At 30.7% G+C, this 18309-nt stretch overlaps 1 protein-coding gene across 1 annotated transcript; it reads left to right on the forward strand.

The window, feature by feature from the left end:
- The first annotated feature begins 13279 nt into the window (after window positions 1–13279).
- Window positions 13280–14216, forward strand: LOC104752573 (RNA-binding protein csdA-like). Its single transcript, XM_010474752.3, has 3 exons — window positions 13280–13464; window positions 13546–13983; window positions 14097–14216. The coding sequence occupies exons 2-3, from the start codon at window positions 13578–13580 to the stop codon at window positions 14105–14107; spliced, it is 417 nt and encodes a 138-aa protein (XP_010473054.1). The 5' UTR covers window positions 13280–13464; window positions 13546–13577; the 3' UTR covers window positions 14108–14216.
- Window positions 14217–18309: the final 4093 nt, after the last annotated feature.

Genomic DNA, 18309 nt, shown 5'->3' on the forward strand with positions numbered 1-18309 from the left:
CTTTTAAATCTATGGGTAGGATTTTTATGGAATATTTCACTCTTAAAAATTCATATTGTTACATTTATAATCCTTTAAGGTCCTAATGGTCTCGATCGACATCATTATGACATTATCCCAAATCATAATATTCCAATACCAAACTCATACATATATGTTTTTCCTTCTTCTTTTTTTTTTCCTTAGTCTAAGAACCTATACAAAAATCCAGATTAATCGCAGAGCATGTGGAGATCATCTTTGAAATTAATGGTAACCAACATGATTAAAATACAGTTTGACATTTCACTCTTTTTTCCTCAACATTATTAATTGAATAGCAAAACTAGAAACCTACATTTCTTTTTTTAAAGAAAATTACATCTCATATCACTAATTTGTTATTTTTGATTGTTCTCTTATATTTATTTATGTTGAGGGTTTTCAGAAATTTTCATAAATCTTTAATAAATATTCCAAACAAGACTAGATACTGTATAATTTATATAAACGCCGGCCGTTCAGTATCGAACGTTCTAAACCATCCTTTTTACATAATTCTTACTATTTATAATTTTATAATATATAAGACTAGGACTCGTGAATCTTTGAGCGTCTAACTTTAACAAAATACGTACCACCGGCCGGTAAATTTGATATAAGAAGGCAAAATAATAAGGATAGTACTCGAATGATAAAACTCTCTTTGCTAAAGAAAAATCATGAGTTTGATGCCAGTTTCTTTTGCCAAAATATTAGATTATTGTTTTTGTAATGCGTAGTTATAATTCCCGTTTCTGTATACCTAAAAAAAAAATTAAAAATATTCAGTCAATTTTTGTATGATGATTAAATTTTAAAGTTTTCAACCAAATACCACAGATAACTAAAAGAAAATGATGACGGCTAAAGGAAGCTTCGAACTTCCAAGGGTCAGTGGTGGAGGCTGCCGGTCGGGTCGTCCTACATGGGGACTGGTGAATATACACCAAAAAAGTAAGTTAAAACCAAGTATTTATATGCTTCAGGGTGTAAGAAGTTAGTTTTGGGCTTTTCTCGTGAAACCTCGGCATTTTGGACCAAGTGATGGACGAGGATCATTCATTCCGAGGCTTGTGAGGAGTTCCTGGATAAGGCCACTCGCCGGTCACGTTCCTTGTGACCGGTCCCAGGAGAAGCTTCAGCCCGGACATATACCATGTAAACGATACGGGATAACTAAACAAAAGCATGAAAACAATTGGCTGTTCGGATTGAGTTGCTTCCACTTTGAAATGAATTTTAACTCTGCTAGTTTCGTATCGAGTCCAAGATCTCTTTATTGTTTGCATCATGAGGAAGTGTCGACCAACCCCAAGAGGGTGTCGAACAACACCAAGTTTTAGCAGGCGTGGCTGAAGTGTCTTTTGTTGCATAGTTTGCCTGTTCGATTGTGTATTGTTTGTATTTGTCTTTATGCTTGCTGTGTAATGAGAGACAAATTGATCTATATTTCAAGGACCAAGCTTTGTTTTCTGTTGCGTCCATCGTCTTTGCTCTCACACTAACTTATGCAACCACTCTTTATAACATTGACTTGAATTACCGTTTGTGTTTGCAGTTACATGTTCCAAATTAAAATTAATAGGTAGCTAGCTAACGTACGGTCATCAGAAGATAACTAAAACTGTGATATTTTTCTTCTGTTATAACTCCTTTATGTTTCTATATCAAAATCTCAATATTATTCCCCATCAAATGTTTAATTCCACTATTTTTAACCAAAGGATGTCATAGAGTAGGATCACACTACTAAAACAAAACAAATATGAATAATTGCGTCTTGATTCTAGAGATCAACAATCAAAACCAGTGATCAAATCCACATAGTTTTTAATTATATTGCCAAGAGAAATAACAAGACAAAGGTTTGGAACTTTTGGTCTAAAAAGCAAATAAATGAAGTAAATAACTTAAATTAATATAACATCTTATTATATAAAACTTGGTTTTCAAAATTACTCATTAAAACAAATGTGACACATGTCAATTGTATCGTTAAAATGTTGTTGACACATGTCAATTCTAAATTTAAGAAAAATCTAAAAATAAAAATGTAAAAATTGAAAATCTGTCCTAAAAAGATTTATATAAAAGTAAAAAATAAAAGAAAACCTAATTTAATTGAAATTCTTTTAAAGAAAAACCTTATTCTATTAGGGATTTTATTTTCATAAAAATGAGTAAAAGTCCATTTTTTCCTTTCAAAAAATAAACTATAAATTTAATAATAATTTGAAAATTTAATCTTTCTTACAACTTGTTACAAATATTGGGATTTGGCTAATGAATATATTATTATTTGTTCTAATTCCATTAAGCAATGTGGCAGTGGAGGAGTTACACGTTTACATTATAACCTTAAAACAATGTAAACAAAAATGACATGTATAAATTAATATGTCCTATGTTTCACAAAGAGTGTCATTTTGACACTTTTTCCTTGTTACAAAAAGAGAGTCATTTTATGTTTTCAATGCAGTTTTAAAGATTAATTTCTCTTTTTTATCCCCATAATTTGAGCTAATTAATTAAAAAGATTTTTTTACTATATTTATAAAGGATAAAATAGAAATTTAGATAGTTTTCTTAATTTGTGTGCATTATGTCAAAATGACATTTTTTTGTGAAACAGGGGAGCATATCACAAAAGCTATAAATTGGAATTATTTATTACTAAACTGTTGAGGTATTCGATATTATACTTTGTTTTATTACACTCACATAGGAAGAAGAAAACCTACACATTTAAAAATACGTGAAAACTTAACTGAAAATTAAATAATAAATAAATACGAAAACAAAATAATTATTTTTTAATTTTTAACGGATAATTATTATTGCTATTTTTTCTACATAGATTAAAAATTATATTATAAATTCGAGTATATGCGAGTCCTGATCTAGTTAATTTATAAAGCATAATTCAATTAGATGTAAAAACTAAATCATATTGAATCATTATTCGAAATCGTAAATTTCATAGTTTATCATCCATCCTGAACATTACATGCATTGTCGTGTGTATGTGTCTAAAACTAATAACTTAGTCACAAAATAAATCTAGACGACAACATATATTTTATCATAATAATATACAAATAAATATATGATTTCATTTGTCCATGTCCATCGTGTAAGTTAAACTTATAACAAAGAAGAGCGGATAAACGATATTCATTAGTGCAAATATATTGTAAGTTAATCTCTGGTCTATCGTACCGACATCTACTTTTGCACTTCTTTTTTTTATAATCAAAAATCAATTATGATGCATCTGTTTCGTAACGTTATCACTTATAAAAAAACCAACGTTATCCCTTTCAGTACCGTAATGTTTAATGACTATGTTTACCATTCTAAACTATTAAGATATCTCTAATCATTTTTTTCATCAGAAAAGACCATATGACTTTATATCGACAGCATATGCGATGCGAACATTCGAAAACGTGTCCTTCTAAGAATCACAGCGCAGTAGAAAGTGGGACCACGCAGAAATTATCGGATTGACTTTTGTATAGTGGAAGTCAAAATCACTGAGACCCAAGCAAAACAAATAAGATTGGCATATATTAATCACTGAGATCTTATAAGATAGGGCAATGTATGTAGTAGTTGGGGCGTGAGTTGCACCTGAAACATGTTCTCATCAGTCAAATGTTTATGCCATAGTCTATCGAACCAAATAGAAATACTTTTTATCTAAACAAATTGTGGGAACGAAACAAACGTCGACATGGAGAACAAGGAATCGCACCCATTCTTATATGACTTTTTTTATTGATCGTATTGTGAGGAACAAGTTTGTAAGTTTAAAGGATACTCCAATCAAGTTTGAGAATGCTCTTCGAGTTTGGTTTGGTACTCAAAATTCTTTAAATCAGTTTTGAGGCTTTTTTGAAATCTTTTAAAACTCTTTAGCATATAGTAATGTTAAACAATTATTTTTTTAGTTGAATAAACTTTACGTTCATTCACAACAAACAAAAACACGAAATTAGCGAAACATAGAGGTGTTATTCATAACTCATAATAGAGTTTATTCCACACATATATCAAGGTCTTTCTACGACACGAATGATCAATACTTTACCGGAACAGCATGTTGATAGATATCATGAAACAATATCTTCGATAAATAAAAATGAAACAGTACGAAGATAAAATATAATTTAATAAAGTGTAACATATCATGGACAGAGGAATTAAGTGGCATACCGAACACATGCAAATTAATAACAAAGCTGTAGGGCACTTTCACTCAATTATATAATATGGAAGAACACATGAATTTCTAATAATGGAGGAAACGAATATATAAGTGAAAGTTGTTGGATGTGCACATTTGTATGAATTATGATATATATCTATGGAGAAATTTGTAACTTTGTCTCCAATTTCTTCTTCTCTTATGGCAGACATCTATCCGTGACAAAAATAACTCAGGAGAAAATATATAAAAAGTGGCCGATAAAAATACCGTAGAAGAACTCAAATCAAAGAGACTATAAGTTGAAGACAACTGTTTTCTTTGCTAGCAAATTCCTTTTCTTTTTAATATATTACAGTATATATATAAGGCTTTGTTATTTAGGTTTTCTTTTTTGGACAAAAGCTTTGTTATTTAGTTATTTTAAGTTTTACACCCATTCATTCGGAGAAGAAAATTTTATTATAAATTATGAACAGTATCTTTTTCCATAAGAACAAATTGTCAGGTGTACAGATCTGTCTAAATGAATAATGGGTGCAGTCTCTTTTTTTTTTTTTTTTTGTCGTCAAGGGTGCAGTCTCTTAAAAAATGATATGTTTTTCTCCAATTTATTATATATATAATGTTGGACTGCTCCAAGTTTATTTGTTTAATTTATCGCTTTATGTAATTTCTTAATCTTGTGATTTGAATTTAATCTAGTCTTTTAAAATTTTATTTCATGAGCTTTATTTTGTAGAGACTTTTCCTCATTTTTTGATTACCAATCACATAATTTTAATTTTTAATATAATGATATACTGTTTGAAAACAACCTTTGTTTATTTCTATATTGTTCTAAATTTTGTCTCGTATTATAAGAATTTAGAGACATAGTATCCCAGTAGTACTTCTAATAGAAGTACAAAATAAGTGGTAACAAAATGTTTCAAATGAAAATTATTTTGAATATAATCTCAAATTCTCAATGTATTTTACTATGTACATAAAATTTATATATCAATCACACAGAATTTAGTTATTTTTAAAAAAACTTTAAACTATGTAACGCAAATTTTCTTTTTAACCAGATAGATTTTTTTTCATAAAAATTAACATATCACTAAACAAACCGGTTCTCATATAGCGATGCCCCTTCACGGCTTCACGTCGAAGTTTTTTCTTCGATCAACATGATTGTGTTTGGACCTTTATCGTATGTAACTCATAACCCATAAGTCATAAGAATGCACGTAATTAAGTCTATAGACCATCACCATGTGACCAACAAGGTTACGAACTTACGAGTTACGACAAAGGCGTCGTTATAATGAGTTTAGTCTTCAGTCTCTTTACACCTACATATTTGTATATAATAATTAGCCAAAGATATAATTAATATTAAGAACTCTGTACGAGATATATAAAAAATGCAGTGCGCTATGTGTATTCATTATAGCTTTATAGTATATGCTATATTCTCAATAACATATCTTCATAATTTGTAAGAAGATCCCATAACTGTTTATGAAAAAAGAATGTACGAATTAGACTTGTTCAATTTGTTTATATTTACTTCAATTTTGGTTAATGTAAATTGTTAGCAAATTATATTCTCTTTAAAAGATTTCAAGATTTGATGGAATGATTTTATTTGTTACACGTTAAATACGTAATCCAGTAATGTATAAATTTAGACATCTCTAAAGGTATATAGTTGCAATCCACACAAAAAAATGATAATATAAGAGACCAAGACCAATCAAAACCCTCTAATTTAGCATGGAGGATAACTGAAACAATCATTTCCATTTTCCAAAAATGGTCATGGGGAACTTTGTCACGCTGAAGAGAAAACTATTACTGTATTAGAGATAAAAAATGAGATAAAGATGGTAGAACAATCGAGAGAGAGAGAGAGAGAGAGAGAGAGAGAGAGAGAGAGAGAGAGAGAGAGAGAGAGAGAGGTGTATATCTGTATGACTGATACATGCACATCCTTGTTCCCACTATTTGTTTTTTCCCATGCTAATATTTATTTAAATGCGTGCATCTAATTATACAGGTTGACTTACTCTTTTTCAGATGTTCTCCACTACATAATTAACGCTAAAATCTCTTACATGATACTGGTGTTGTGGTTGTGGCCCTCCCTTGTGGGCGTCCTTGTCCTAATTTAGACGAGCCCTACCATCTTTTAAGAACTATACCATTTGTTTGAATTATCCTTGTTGTTATATTATAGTAGCGAATAGATTCATAAATGCCCATCTACATGGATCATTGAAATCTTGATGTCACAGACGATGTTCTTAACTACCAAAATTTAGACGAAAAAATGATAATTAAGGAAATGAGATAAAATGGTTGATCCAAAACAAAAACAATAAATGAAAAAAAAAAATTAAAAGTTAAAACTTGATAGTTTAGATTTTATTTAAATTCCTTGCCAAACTTTTCAGTAAGGAACCAGTCCGATTAATTACATATCATTTATTCAACAAACTGATAACCTTTTAATATACTAAAGCTTATACCGGACTACACCCGGATGACGAGTATATTAGATTTATTTACTATTTTGACATAAAATTGTTTGTTATTTTGTAAATCTCTTTTTGATGTCGATCGACGCCCATCGCCAAAACCATAAAAATTGTTTGCAGATGTTACATGCATCAAATACTACTTTGCGTCTTATTGGATGGGTTGACAAATCAAGGACCAGATTACTGCAATTGGGAGGATGGGGATGTCGCTGTGATGAAGCGTACCAAATGTGGTTGCAGTCCCAACTGTAGTGCTAAAGTTTATTTTTTATGATTTCAGTTTCTAAATTCTTCTGAAACACGTATCAATAGTTTTTTTTTTGGTAAACGACCCGGGAGTTACATCCCAGCTGATATTATTAAAAGTACTTAAAAAAAAAGTACAGTCGAACAACTCTAGGACATACAGGTCCGGATACATCGTCTCTCATCAATGTCTCAACACACAATGGAACACAATCAAACGCATGAAAACCTAAAGGTATAGTAAACACGTAGTTAGCCAACCTGTTTCAGTCGTTGTAAAAACGTATTAGTTTTTATTTTGAATATAATTTATATTAAATTTAGAAAAAAAAAACAAAAAAAAAAACATGAATCAAAGTTCAAGATATTTGTGTCAATAAATCTGTTGGGCCAAGATAGTATGCAAGATAAGCAAAGAGATGGGCCACTAAACTAAACCCACATCTCATTGATTTTAATTACTTGTAGGTACAAAAGAAGTATTAGAGACACGATAAAATGTTAATGCGATTAACTTTCATAGCTTTCGATAGAGTGATGAAAGATAAGACCGTAAAATTTATGCATTGGTTCCGTAAAATTTATGCATTGGTCTCGTAAAATATATGCATTGGTCTCATTAGCGTTATATATATGGTTTAATTTTTTTTACATTAAAGAGATTTCCTAAATTAGACATTTTTATACTAAAACTACATAATAGTATTTGACAATAAAAGCTTACAACACTAAAAAAACAATCAAAATTTTTTTGAAACAAAACCTTTAACAAGAATTAATTTTTTTTTGACAAAAAACCTTCAATTTTTTTTTGATCAAACAGATGTTATCATTCATTAGAGAAAGAGTAATATACAAAGTAGGAAAGAAAGCATAGGAGGGCATTCCTCAAAGTTTAAAACAACAAAGCAGTAAAGATAGATAAGAGCAAAAGATATTAGGAATTTGAGAGCTATGGACCAAAAGCTAACTCGCTTTTTGGAGCTTGTGATGTCAAGGCATATCAATGCTACTTCCTTGAGCAAGTCAAAGGAAAGGAGAGTGGCCACAGTCTTGAATTGAAGATTGGGCAATGAAGCGATCAAAGCTGAGAGTCTCACCGGAAATAGAGCTTTGACAGAAAGTCGAGCAGGGTTGAGAGTGCTATTAGAACCAATCCCAACAAAGGTGGTTGTGGTTCTGAAGTTGGGAGAGAGTAGCTTGAAGAGGTTGCGGTAACCACTACTTCTTCGAGCAGAGATCATAATACCACTATTCTCCAAGCTTGATTGAGGGAGCTTCAAAAAGTTAATGAGATGCAGTTTGGGGAACAAATTCAGTAGGCAAGATAAGGAGAGGAGGCTGATGAAACAGATGGAACCCCCACTCCGTAGTGATGGGATCATATAATGCCAAATTTCAGCAAGTTTTCTCTTTCCAGAAGTTCATCCCTAGGTGATTCTAGTAACATGGTTCTCGAAAGATTCTTACACCAAAGGAGCAACAAAGATGGTTTAAGGTTTCCTAGCAATCTTTGAGCTAAGGATAGCCTTAACCTAATCAATTGTTGGCTAGAATGTGGAAGAGTAGAGTTCAGACCAGACCTAGTTACACGATGATATTGGGGCTGTCGAATTGTTGGGGATATGTAGGATAAATGGACAAGGATGCAAGCATTGAGGATAACCCGGCTAGCGGGTCAGATTTACTAATGAAGAGCAGCATTGCAATCCTCTATACCAGCCAATTCAAAAGGCCTTGACACAAGAAGTTATCAAGCAGATCAGTCGCCTTCAATGGAAGCAACGTAGCATAGAGATGGAATATTCATATATACTGTATATCAAAGTAAAAACAGTTATATATACCTTATGCCACAAGTGTCAAGGATGTCGATTTATTTTTCCATGTATATGGCAAAAAAAAGAACCAAAAATAAATCGAGCAACAAAAAGTTACGACCAATGGAATACACTTGTTAAGAAGATTGATGTAATAGTCAGTCCATCTAGGAATATATGCCATTTATGACACATCTTGTGTATTGATTTTTTTTATTCTTTCTTATCGAATCCCCCTCGGTGTCAACACGCTAGAATCTTTCCTTTTCTCTTAAAACTTTGATTACTTTCTTGTATCTATTGATTTTGTATAAGCTTAATATGGATGAAACCCCAAATGTTACAAGACCAAAACTTTAAACTGTACCCACCATATTAATTTGTTCTAGCTTACATTTTAAACAAAAGACAATTCAAAATTAAGTAGAATTTAATTTTAGCAAAATCCTTTCCCCCAGAATTTTTTATTTTTAATTTAACTTCATAAAAATAACTATTAGTTAAACATAGTATTCTTCTCTTTTGCCAACTTATTTCGACACCCTCTTTATTTAATATCTTTATTAACTAAAATATACATCACAAACTATAATAATATCAACTTACAAGAATCAAATCATATGTACGTGGGCCATACTCATGGGTTAAGGATTCTACTTGGTTTGTCATCTCAAGATTGTCAATTTAGTATATAAAATGGAAGGTTGCTTCTTTCCCAAGAAACATATAGAACTGTTGACGCAGTCACGCAGCAAACATCAAATATAAAAAGAGTAAAGAACAGCTACTCAGTGAAGAAGCACACACACACACAGCGTCATCTCGCCGCAACCCAATTTGCTTTAGTTAACGTTACAACATTCCCTCATCCTAAAAGTAACCTTTCTCGATCGGTTACTATATTACTATGATCTAATTCTCTGGCTTTGAAAAAAGTTGTGTAAACAATTTATTTTTTTTTATGTTCTTTTGAACTTATAATTTCTTTATTTTTTAGCTGTCTTTTTTTACTGATTTTTTTCGTAATTAGTGTTTCAATGTCGTCATCCTGTCAAAAGAAAATTTAGATTTGCACTCTGGTGTACTGCTTGATTAAATTTATATGAACTGAGGTTTTTCTTTAATGAGAAGGTGTTATTCTGTTTCCTTCGAATTCGGTATTCTACATTTAACATGTTATTCTATTAAAACATAATATAGTATAACCTCTGAAAATTAATACTCAATAAAAATTAATATATTTTTTTTTCGGTTTCAAATTAATTTTTCAGATCAGTTTATATAAAATTAATTAATAAAATTTTATAGCTCGACATTATTTATCTATAGAAGTTTCCTTTTTCTGTAGATAGAATGTTATATCAATATACATATAAAACAGGCTACTAGAAAGTTAGTTAAATGAAATATAGTAAATCGTTCTGTTAGCCCGTTTCGATAGGTGAATACTTCCATATTACATATATACTCTTATGTTTGTTTAATAGACCAACAAGACGTTTTCACTTAGAAGTACTTGTATATAATTTATATTCAAACCATGAAAGATTAGTCTTTGTATTGGAATTTTTTTCCTTTGCCAGCCATATATCCAATACAATTAAAAGATAATTTTCAACTTGTATGCCTAATCCGAAGGAAATGTGACTAGAAAATGAATATTTTAAATATGTTTCTATTGCACAAGACTATATAGAATATGCACTAAATTTTAAATTACGAGAAATCAAAGAGACCGGTAAAATAACATTTTTTACGAGTAAACCAAACGATCATGTTAGAGGTTGAAGTAAGTGGACCACTCTGAAGATCAAAGGCGGACCTAGAATTTTTTTTTAGGGGGGTCAAATTAGTGGGGTTTAATTCAAATACGAGAAAAACTTTCAATGTTTATTAAGAAGTAAAGAAAATTGAAAAACAATTTTAAAAGAAGAAGAAGAAGGTGAGATGATAAATAAGATGAGATGTTTCATAATATTCATATATATTGTTCTTTATTTTTAACCAAACTTATTTAGAAGAAAGGTCTTGATCGCTTGTCCAATTTGCAGAGGTTGAAATTTCTTGATGGTTATCTCATGCATGAGAAGAGTTTACAAAATAGAAAGAAATATCTGGATGGATGCCATATACTAGGAAACTGATTTCCTGAAAACATTTGAAAACAAAAGCAGTCTATGGTGATTTTTGATTGGTATCAAGTATCAACAAATATTGCTGATATATAATTTTCAATAATAGTCAACTTTGTAACAAGAAGATGAGATCTATGAACAAAAATTTACTAAGAGATTAAGCTTCAAAAATACCTTAGATATTACTATCATTTGATGTCAAGTTTCATGTACACAATTATGGCATGTAGAGAATAATAAGAAGATGATATGTCAAACTGATTGATGCTTAATCTTTCCGATTTAAGAATGTCCTGTAAATGTTGAAGTAGCCGACAACAAGAACTAAAAATCGGACAATTTAGGATAACGTAGAAAAAATCATGTTCGAAATGGTAAAAGTTATATATTTAAACTTAATTTGAACCGATTCATGTAGGGGAGGAAAGAATGAACGTAGACATGCCTCAGTGAATCTTGGGTATGATCACTTTTGAATTATTGAAGTAAAAGAATAAAAGTATTAGAAAGAATAAATTGGCATTATAATAAAGAATAAATTCTTAAGTGAATGTAGTAGTATATAGTTTTGTAACACTTTAATACTGTCCGCGTTATGGCTGCCCCATATGGCCCTTAAGACAATAGCTAGAAGAGAGCATACCCGGGGGAGTTTCATCTATAGTATATATATTTTCTATTTTCTATTTTCGAAATGCCAATTTATCTCTAATTTTTTGTAAACCAAGTACTAGTTGGACATAATCTTACGGTAAAATTCCAAGTGACTTCTTGTTATTAATAAATTTAACAATCAAGCAGTACTACTGTATTGCCCATCCGCCAATGTACAATGCGCATGTAATTAAAGGAAAATGATATATTGTATTTTTAGATAAGAAAACAAAAATAGATTAAGTAATTACGATATTTTCTTTCACAATTTGTTATTAAAATCACAAATTTTCTACTCATGGAAAATTAGCTATAACAAAACATTGTAGGACACTACTAAACCATTTTTTCGGTTTAGTTTTACTAGATTGATGCTTAAAATATCTTTACGTGACAATGAAGCTCATTTTTTACCTAATCCGATCAATATTATGTGTCGTTTAAGATTGTCTCACACATAATTTAAAAATAAAAATAAAGTTTCAGTTTTAACTTTTGTTCATATATAATATCAAATTTTGCATTAGTTTATATATTAAAAGAATAGAGATAAAACACAAAATTTTAACAAATCATATATATTAAAAAAATAAGAGAACACTTATTATGAAACAAAAATTTAACTTCTAAAATAACATCTATTCTGAAACGGAGAGAGTATTTATTTTTTCGGAGATAATATTCACAAAATATACTAAAGATATTAATTAGAAATTGATTTCTTGATAACCATCTAAAATGAATATGATAATTTTTTATAATGTTTTGTTGCTCCAATTGTGATTTGCAAAATCTAGAAGAAATGAAGGCTATATAGTCCATAAATGAACGAAGGTTGAAAAGAGTAGTGGGAGGAAAACAAAGATACACTCATAACATAGTACATAAGGTGGCGAAGCTTATCAAACTTTGTTTAATTACCTTTCCTAATTGTCGCATATGTTTTAATTATATCTATAGATGATGATTAAATATCTCTCTATATAATGTATATAGTTAATTTTTATCGTAATACAGTTGAATCAATCAGTGATTATATAAAATAAATTTAAACGAATTATCTAATACTTACGAAACCTCTTAATTTTAGATGTTGAATTGATCTTTGAGTTAACATATATTTTATATTTTGACATTTTCCCATAAATATAACAATAGGTATCAAACGTATATGGGGAGGACAGTGCTCACTTTTTATTTCTTTACAAGATAACAAAAACGAAAACGGATAATATGAAAGATTTCGAAATCCATTGAGGTGCTAGACTACGAATGAAGGGCAGAATTGGAACAAATGGTTATTGGGGGGCAACAGAAGAGAATAATACCCTTCATCATCCTCTTCTCTTTTACCCACAATAATGCAATTGAGAATCACTTTAAGCCCTCGAGGACGCTCTTGTTATTTCCTTCCAAATTATTATCCTTCACGACTTTTTTCTCCTTCACATGAAACAGTTTCAACTTTTACGTTAATCGGTATCGGATGTCTACTTCACCATAATGTTTGAACGTAGATAGACTCTCTTAGAATGAGTTTGTAAAACCATCACATGATTATAGAAAAAAACATTGTGTCAGTGTCACAAACCCAATACGACTAGAAATTATATTGCACCACCATTCAAATTTATGATCTTGTCCTAAAAATCTTGCCACCACACTAGTTCTCGATTTAAGTTCTTTGATATTAATTATTTTTACTATATCCTCATGTTGCAAAGAAAGTTGATGGAATCAGCATCTATCTAAGTTTACATTCTCTTGTTAATGGTTATAAAAAGCCATGTTCCTCAAACTACAAAGTTCACCGCTTCTTTTGGCTTACCAGTCTTTTGTCTTCTAAGGTTTGATCCCCTCTTGTTAAACCCAACCTCATCCTTCATAAGTTATTACTTTTGGCTAAACACTACTAGTAAACCTTTCAGGTGATTTTAAGAAATACTCTTTAAGGAAAAAGATGAGTTGGAATGGAGGAGATTGGCTATGCGGTGCGTGTCAGCACGCAAACTTCAAAAAACGAGAGTCATGCCAAAAATGCGGATACCCCAAGTTTGGTGGGGTAGATGTGTCAACGTACTTGTATAACAGGACTGAAGTTATGGCTGGTGATTGGTATTGCGGTGCATTGAATTGTGGGAGCCACAATTATGCAAGCCGCACTAGTTGCTACCGATGTGGAATGATCAAAGTCGAGTACACAGAACAGTACTACGGAGCTCAAATGGTTGCTTACGGGAATGATGGCACGGCTTGTCCTCCCGGCTGGAAAACTGGCGATTGGGTTTGTCCCAGGGTCGGTTGTGGGGTTCACAACTACGCAAGCAGGGCAGAATGCTTCAAATGCAAGACAACAAGAGATTATGGTGCGTGAATTAATATTCTTCATCTAATTTAATTTGGACTGTTATTATGCATATTTCATACTTTTGTATTTATATATATATATATATATATATTGTTCACTTTCTGACTCTAGGTGGCGTCTAGATGGAAGAGAAAAGAGCTGATGAAGAATCACTTGTCTTAATTGTATACCTTACAACAAGTGTTAAAGTTTCTAACATGCATTGACGCCTTCTTACGCTGGCTTGAAATTTTTCGAAACTCGTGCAAATTAACGTTAAATTGCACATAATTGCAAACATATGATTAAGACGTCAATGAGGCTAGCTAAACAAAAAAAGTTCGAAAAAAAAAAATCGATACACGCAAATTATTGAAGAGACGTTTTCTTTATATATTTATACCATCTCTAAAAAATGGTATTCACTACTTTTAGAAAATTCAACGGATTTGCAAATACGGAAGTCAAATACTTCTCTATTGATCTACTATTTGTTTGTTTGTGTGTTTTTTTCTTTTCTTTTTGGAGTCCTTTTTAAAAAAGAATTAACCTCCCAAGTGTCTCCCAAGTCTATACTTTCACAATACTGATACCTCCGGCAACTTGTGCCACGACCTTACAGTCGCGAAAAATAATACAACAATGAGCAGTTCCAAAAACAAACAAAAATATAACTTGTAATCACCTTCACGTTTTTATTATCTTAGGCGTACTTATTAAATGACAGGTTACTACAACACACGCTAACGAACGTTTAGAATGAGAGGCCGGCCATATTAGACACAGCATTTAAGAGGTTGGACCGTCTTGTTAGGGACAAGATCCTTTCTCGGCAACACAAGAAATGATTTTTCCTATCTTATGGCCCCTTTGGCTGATCTTTTTTATTTTTTGTCAAACAAAGTTGAGCTAATCGATCCAAAACAAAGTTTTTCCTTTGTTTTTACTTCTTTGGCGAAGAAAAATTTCGAGGAGCTTAACAAGTTGTCACTGATTACAATTCTTCATTGTTTTTAGTGAAATTTACTTTTATAACGAAAATAAAATAATTACAAATGAAATAACCGTTTATCCGAGAAATTCGTGTGAGTTAAGAAAGCGTTTGATGTTTATTCTCTTTAATAGTACCGAGTCACCGAGACTAAAGGGACACATTGAAACGAATACCATGTCACCATTTTCAGATGTTTTCAAGATAACACGTGTCTTGCCTTTTTTAGTATGACATGCCTACACTAGATAAAAAACCAAGTTAGACGTCGTTTGTAGTCTCCTGAGGCTGGAATTTATATCCCCAACCCCTGCAAGCTGCAATATCTATTTGTCTCTCCCTCTTCCACTTTAGGTATTATAGTTTATATTATAGCAATTGAGAAGAAGATACTGCTGCAATCTTATATATTAACCTCGGGTTCAACTAAATCAGCGATCACTCTTCGACCCCCACTAGCTCAAATGATCAAACAAAGTACACCCTCTTGAAATATCTTTTTCCATTTCACCTCAACACATTTAAAAACAAAACAAAATTCACCTTTCTAATTATTATGCCGTATTTACAAATTTTTTGGTAGACAAAAAGAAGCCAATGTCATGGTCACACTACTTTATATATATATATATAAAAAACTTGTTAAAATTTTTTTTACCAAAAGGTATTTTTTGTGTGACAAAATAGTTTTTGAAACACTATATATAGACCCAAATTATACATAATTTTTTTATTTTAGTTTATAACAAATTCATACAAATATCTTATAAACAAGCCCACTTATTTTCGATATGCACTTAAAAAAAATACCCAACAAGTATAAAAGTTGTAATCACACACAAAACTAATACACTTCAAAATTTATTACAACGAGTATAAAAGTTGTAATCAGTAATCACAGAGAACCAAGAAAAGTTGTATTGGTTCCAAATCTTTTGTAATTATTCAATTAAAATACGAGTATTTTTTACTTTTACCAATTTTGGATGAGTTCACTTTATCCAAATTCTCGAGAAAAATTTATCTAAAAATTCAGATTTTTTAGATGTGTTTAAAATTCAGATTTTTTAGATGAGTTTTGATATCTAATCCAGTTCATGTTTTTAATTGTCACTAAACAAACAACACCATATATTTGCGTTTAGATATTACATCTGGTTCACCAAACGAACATCACCTAATCTTCTGCTTTAAACACCATGAAACAATCCGACTCGTTTTTTATTTAAAATAGAAAAATACACCAGAATATTTAATTACTCCCAGACGATAAACCAACAACAAACCAACATGCATAGTAGAAGAATAAGTAAACCAATTCTACTTTATTATAGATAAACTATCAACCATAACCAACAAGCAACCTAACAAGTTTCTAACCATGTTTCACAAGAATAACATAACCACAACATAACAACCAAGAGCCTAGATCATCATCCTCCTCATCGCCAAGATTCTACGTCACATATTACCTACACCACAAATATAATGAGATGCGTGAGTATTACCAAAAATACTCAATGAGGCGATCCTCCCATCTACGAGCTATACACACAAGCAAATCAATCGCTCAAATATGGTCACGCACTCCCCTTATCAAGCTGATTCTAACAACAAATATAATCAGGAGAGAGACTCTCCACTTGCCAGAGCAGCCAAACTCGCTCCTACAACCAATCACAACAACAGCCAAACCTTGAAAACAAAATACCATAAAAAAACAAAACATTACAGATCTACCCCTAGATGTCATGGAGCTTCCCACAAAATCTTTTACCGATCGGGTAAGAGACGAAACCACAATCTCAGTTAGAACCCCTGATGGTCCTAGCTCGCGTATGAGAAAACGTGTTCCAGGAAATTGCCAATAACTTAGGGAATTTAAACCCAAATTCACATCTGTAAAAAAAAAGAGAATCTACAGAAATAGCTTATGTACAACTCTTCCAAAAAATCATTACTTTAGGAAACGTTATAAGCAATCGAATTATTTTCTCCCAAACTCTGACAGTTCTATCTTCTTTGTCTTACACACCAAAGTCGAGCTTTCTCTCTTCTTCCATTCCTTCGCGCCCAACGACCAAGTCTCTCTATCTTTTCTTTCTCTCTGAGCAGCAACGACAAAGAGTACCACACCAAAGAGAGGAGACATCGAGGCTTATAGAAAAGAATTAGGGTTCTTTGGTTTAACTTCATCAAACCAGAAATGGTTTAATCAATAAATCTACCAACTTTATAAACTAACAATAATTAAACCGAATTCACTTCAATTTTCGATATAAACTCCAATAATTTATATATTTCGGGACACGGACGTTACGCATCACTTCTTCGCGCTTCGTAATATCATTTGCCTGTAAATTAGAGAGAAAGCAAGTGATCATAAAATCCCTCTCTCATACTTTCTCTTTCTCATTTTTTTGAAAAGTCTAATTTTATAATTACTTTTCAAAAACTATCCAACACCAATTCACTCTTTTTGATATCTCTATAAGTTTAACCCTACTATCATGTAGTATATTACAAAAATTGCTATTACATTTTAATTAATTTAATAACTAACAAAAGAAAAACTTATATTAGTTTATAAAATAATAAAACAGTATTTTCAAAATTATTTAATAAAACTATTTATCATATTCTATTTATTGTTTCAGAAATCTTAGAAAACAATAACAAACTATTTAGAACATTTATAAAATTTTATTTTATTTATAAAACTAAGATTAAATATTTGCATTCCTAAATCGTTTAATAAATGACAGATATATTTTAAAACTAAGATACAACATTGCTTATATTTTTAAAATATCTTTATATACTTATTTAAGCAATGTTGTTAGAATTTTAAACAGGTTTGATGTGACATATTACGAAAAATGATATTGCATCTAATTAATCTAATTACTAACAAAATAAAAGTGTATATTTGTTTACAAAATAATAAAACAATATTTTCGAAATTATTTAACATATTCTAGTTATTTTTTCAGAAATCTTAGGAAACAATAACAAACTATTTAATTGGCTAAAACTTATTTTTTCTATACACAATATTCACTATATAAACAATACTAAAGTGTATAATATATACATGTACATAATCTAATTGTAATTTTCATATATAAAGTTATATATACTAACATGTTATACCAATAACTGTAATGGTGTTAATATTAACACCAATCACTTTTGTAAACTTGATATATTAAGATCTCTAAATATGTTCACATCAATTTGTAATACCAGATCACGAATCAATACATGTTTTGTTGAATTCTTTTTTTTAGATTTTACCAAATTTATAATTAACAAATTTGATATTACACCCAAACTAAAATAATAATACCGACT

The sequence above is a fragment of the Camelina sativa genome, chromosome 16 (genome assembly GCF_030686135.1).
Source record: "Camelina sativa cultivar CO46 ecotype springtype chromosome 16, ASM3068613v1".
Classification (NCBI taxonomy): Eukaryota; Viridiplantae; Streptophyta; class Magnoliopsida; order Brassicales; family Brassicaceae; genus Camelina; species Camelina sativa.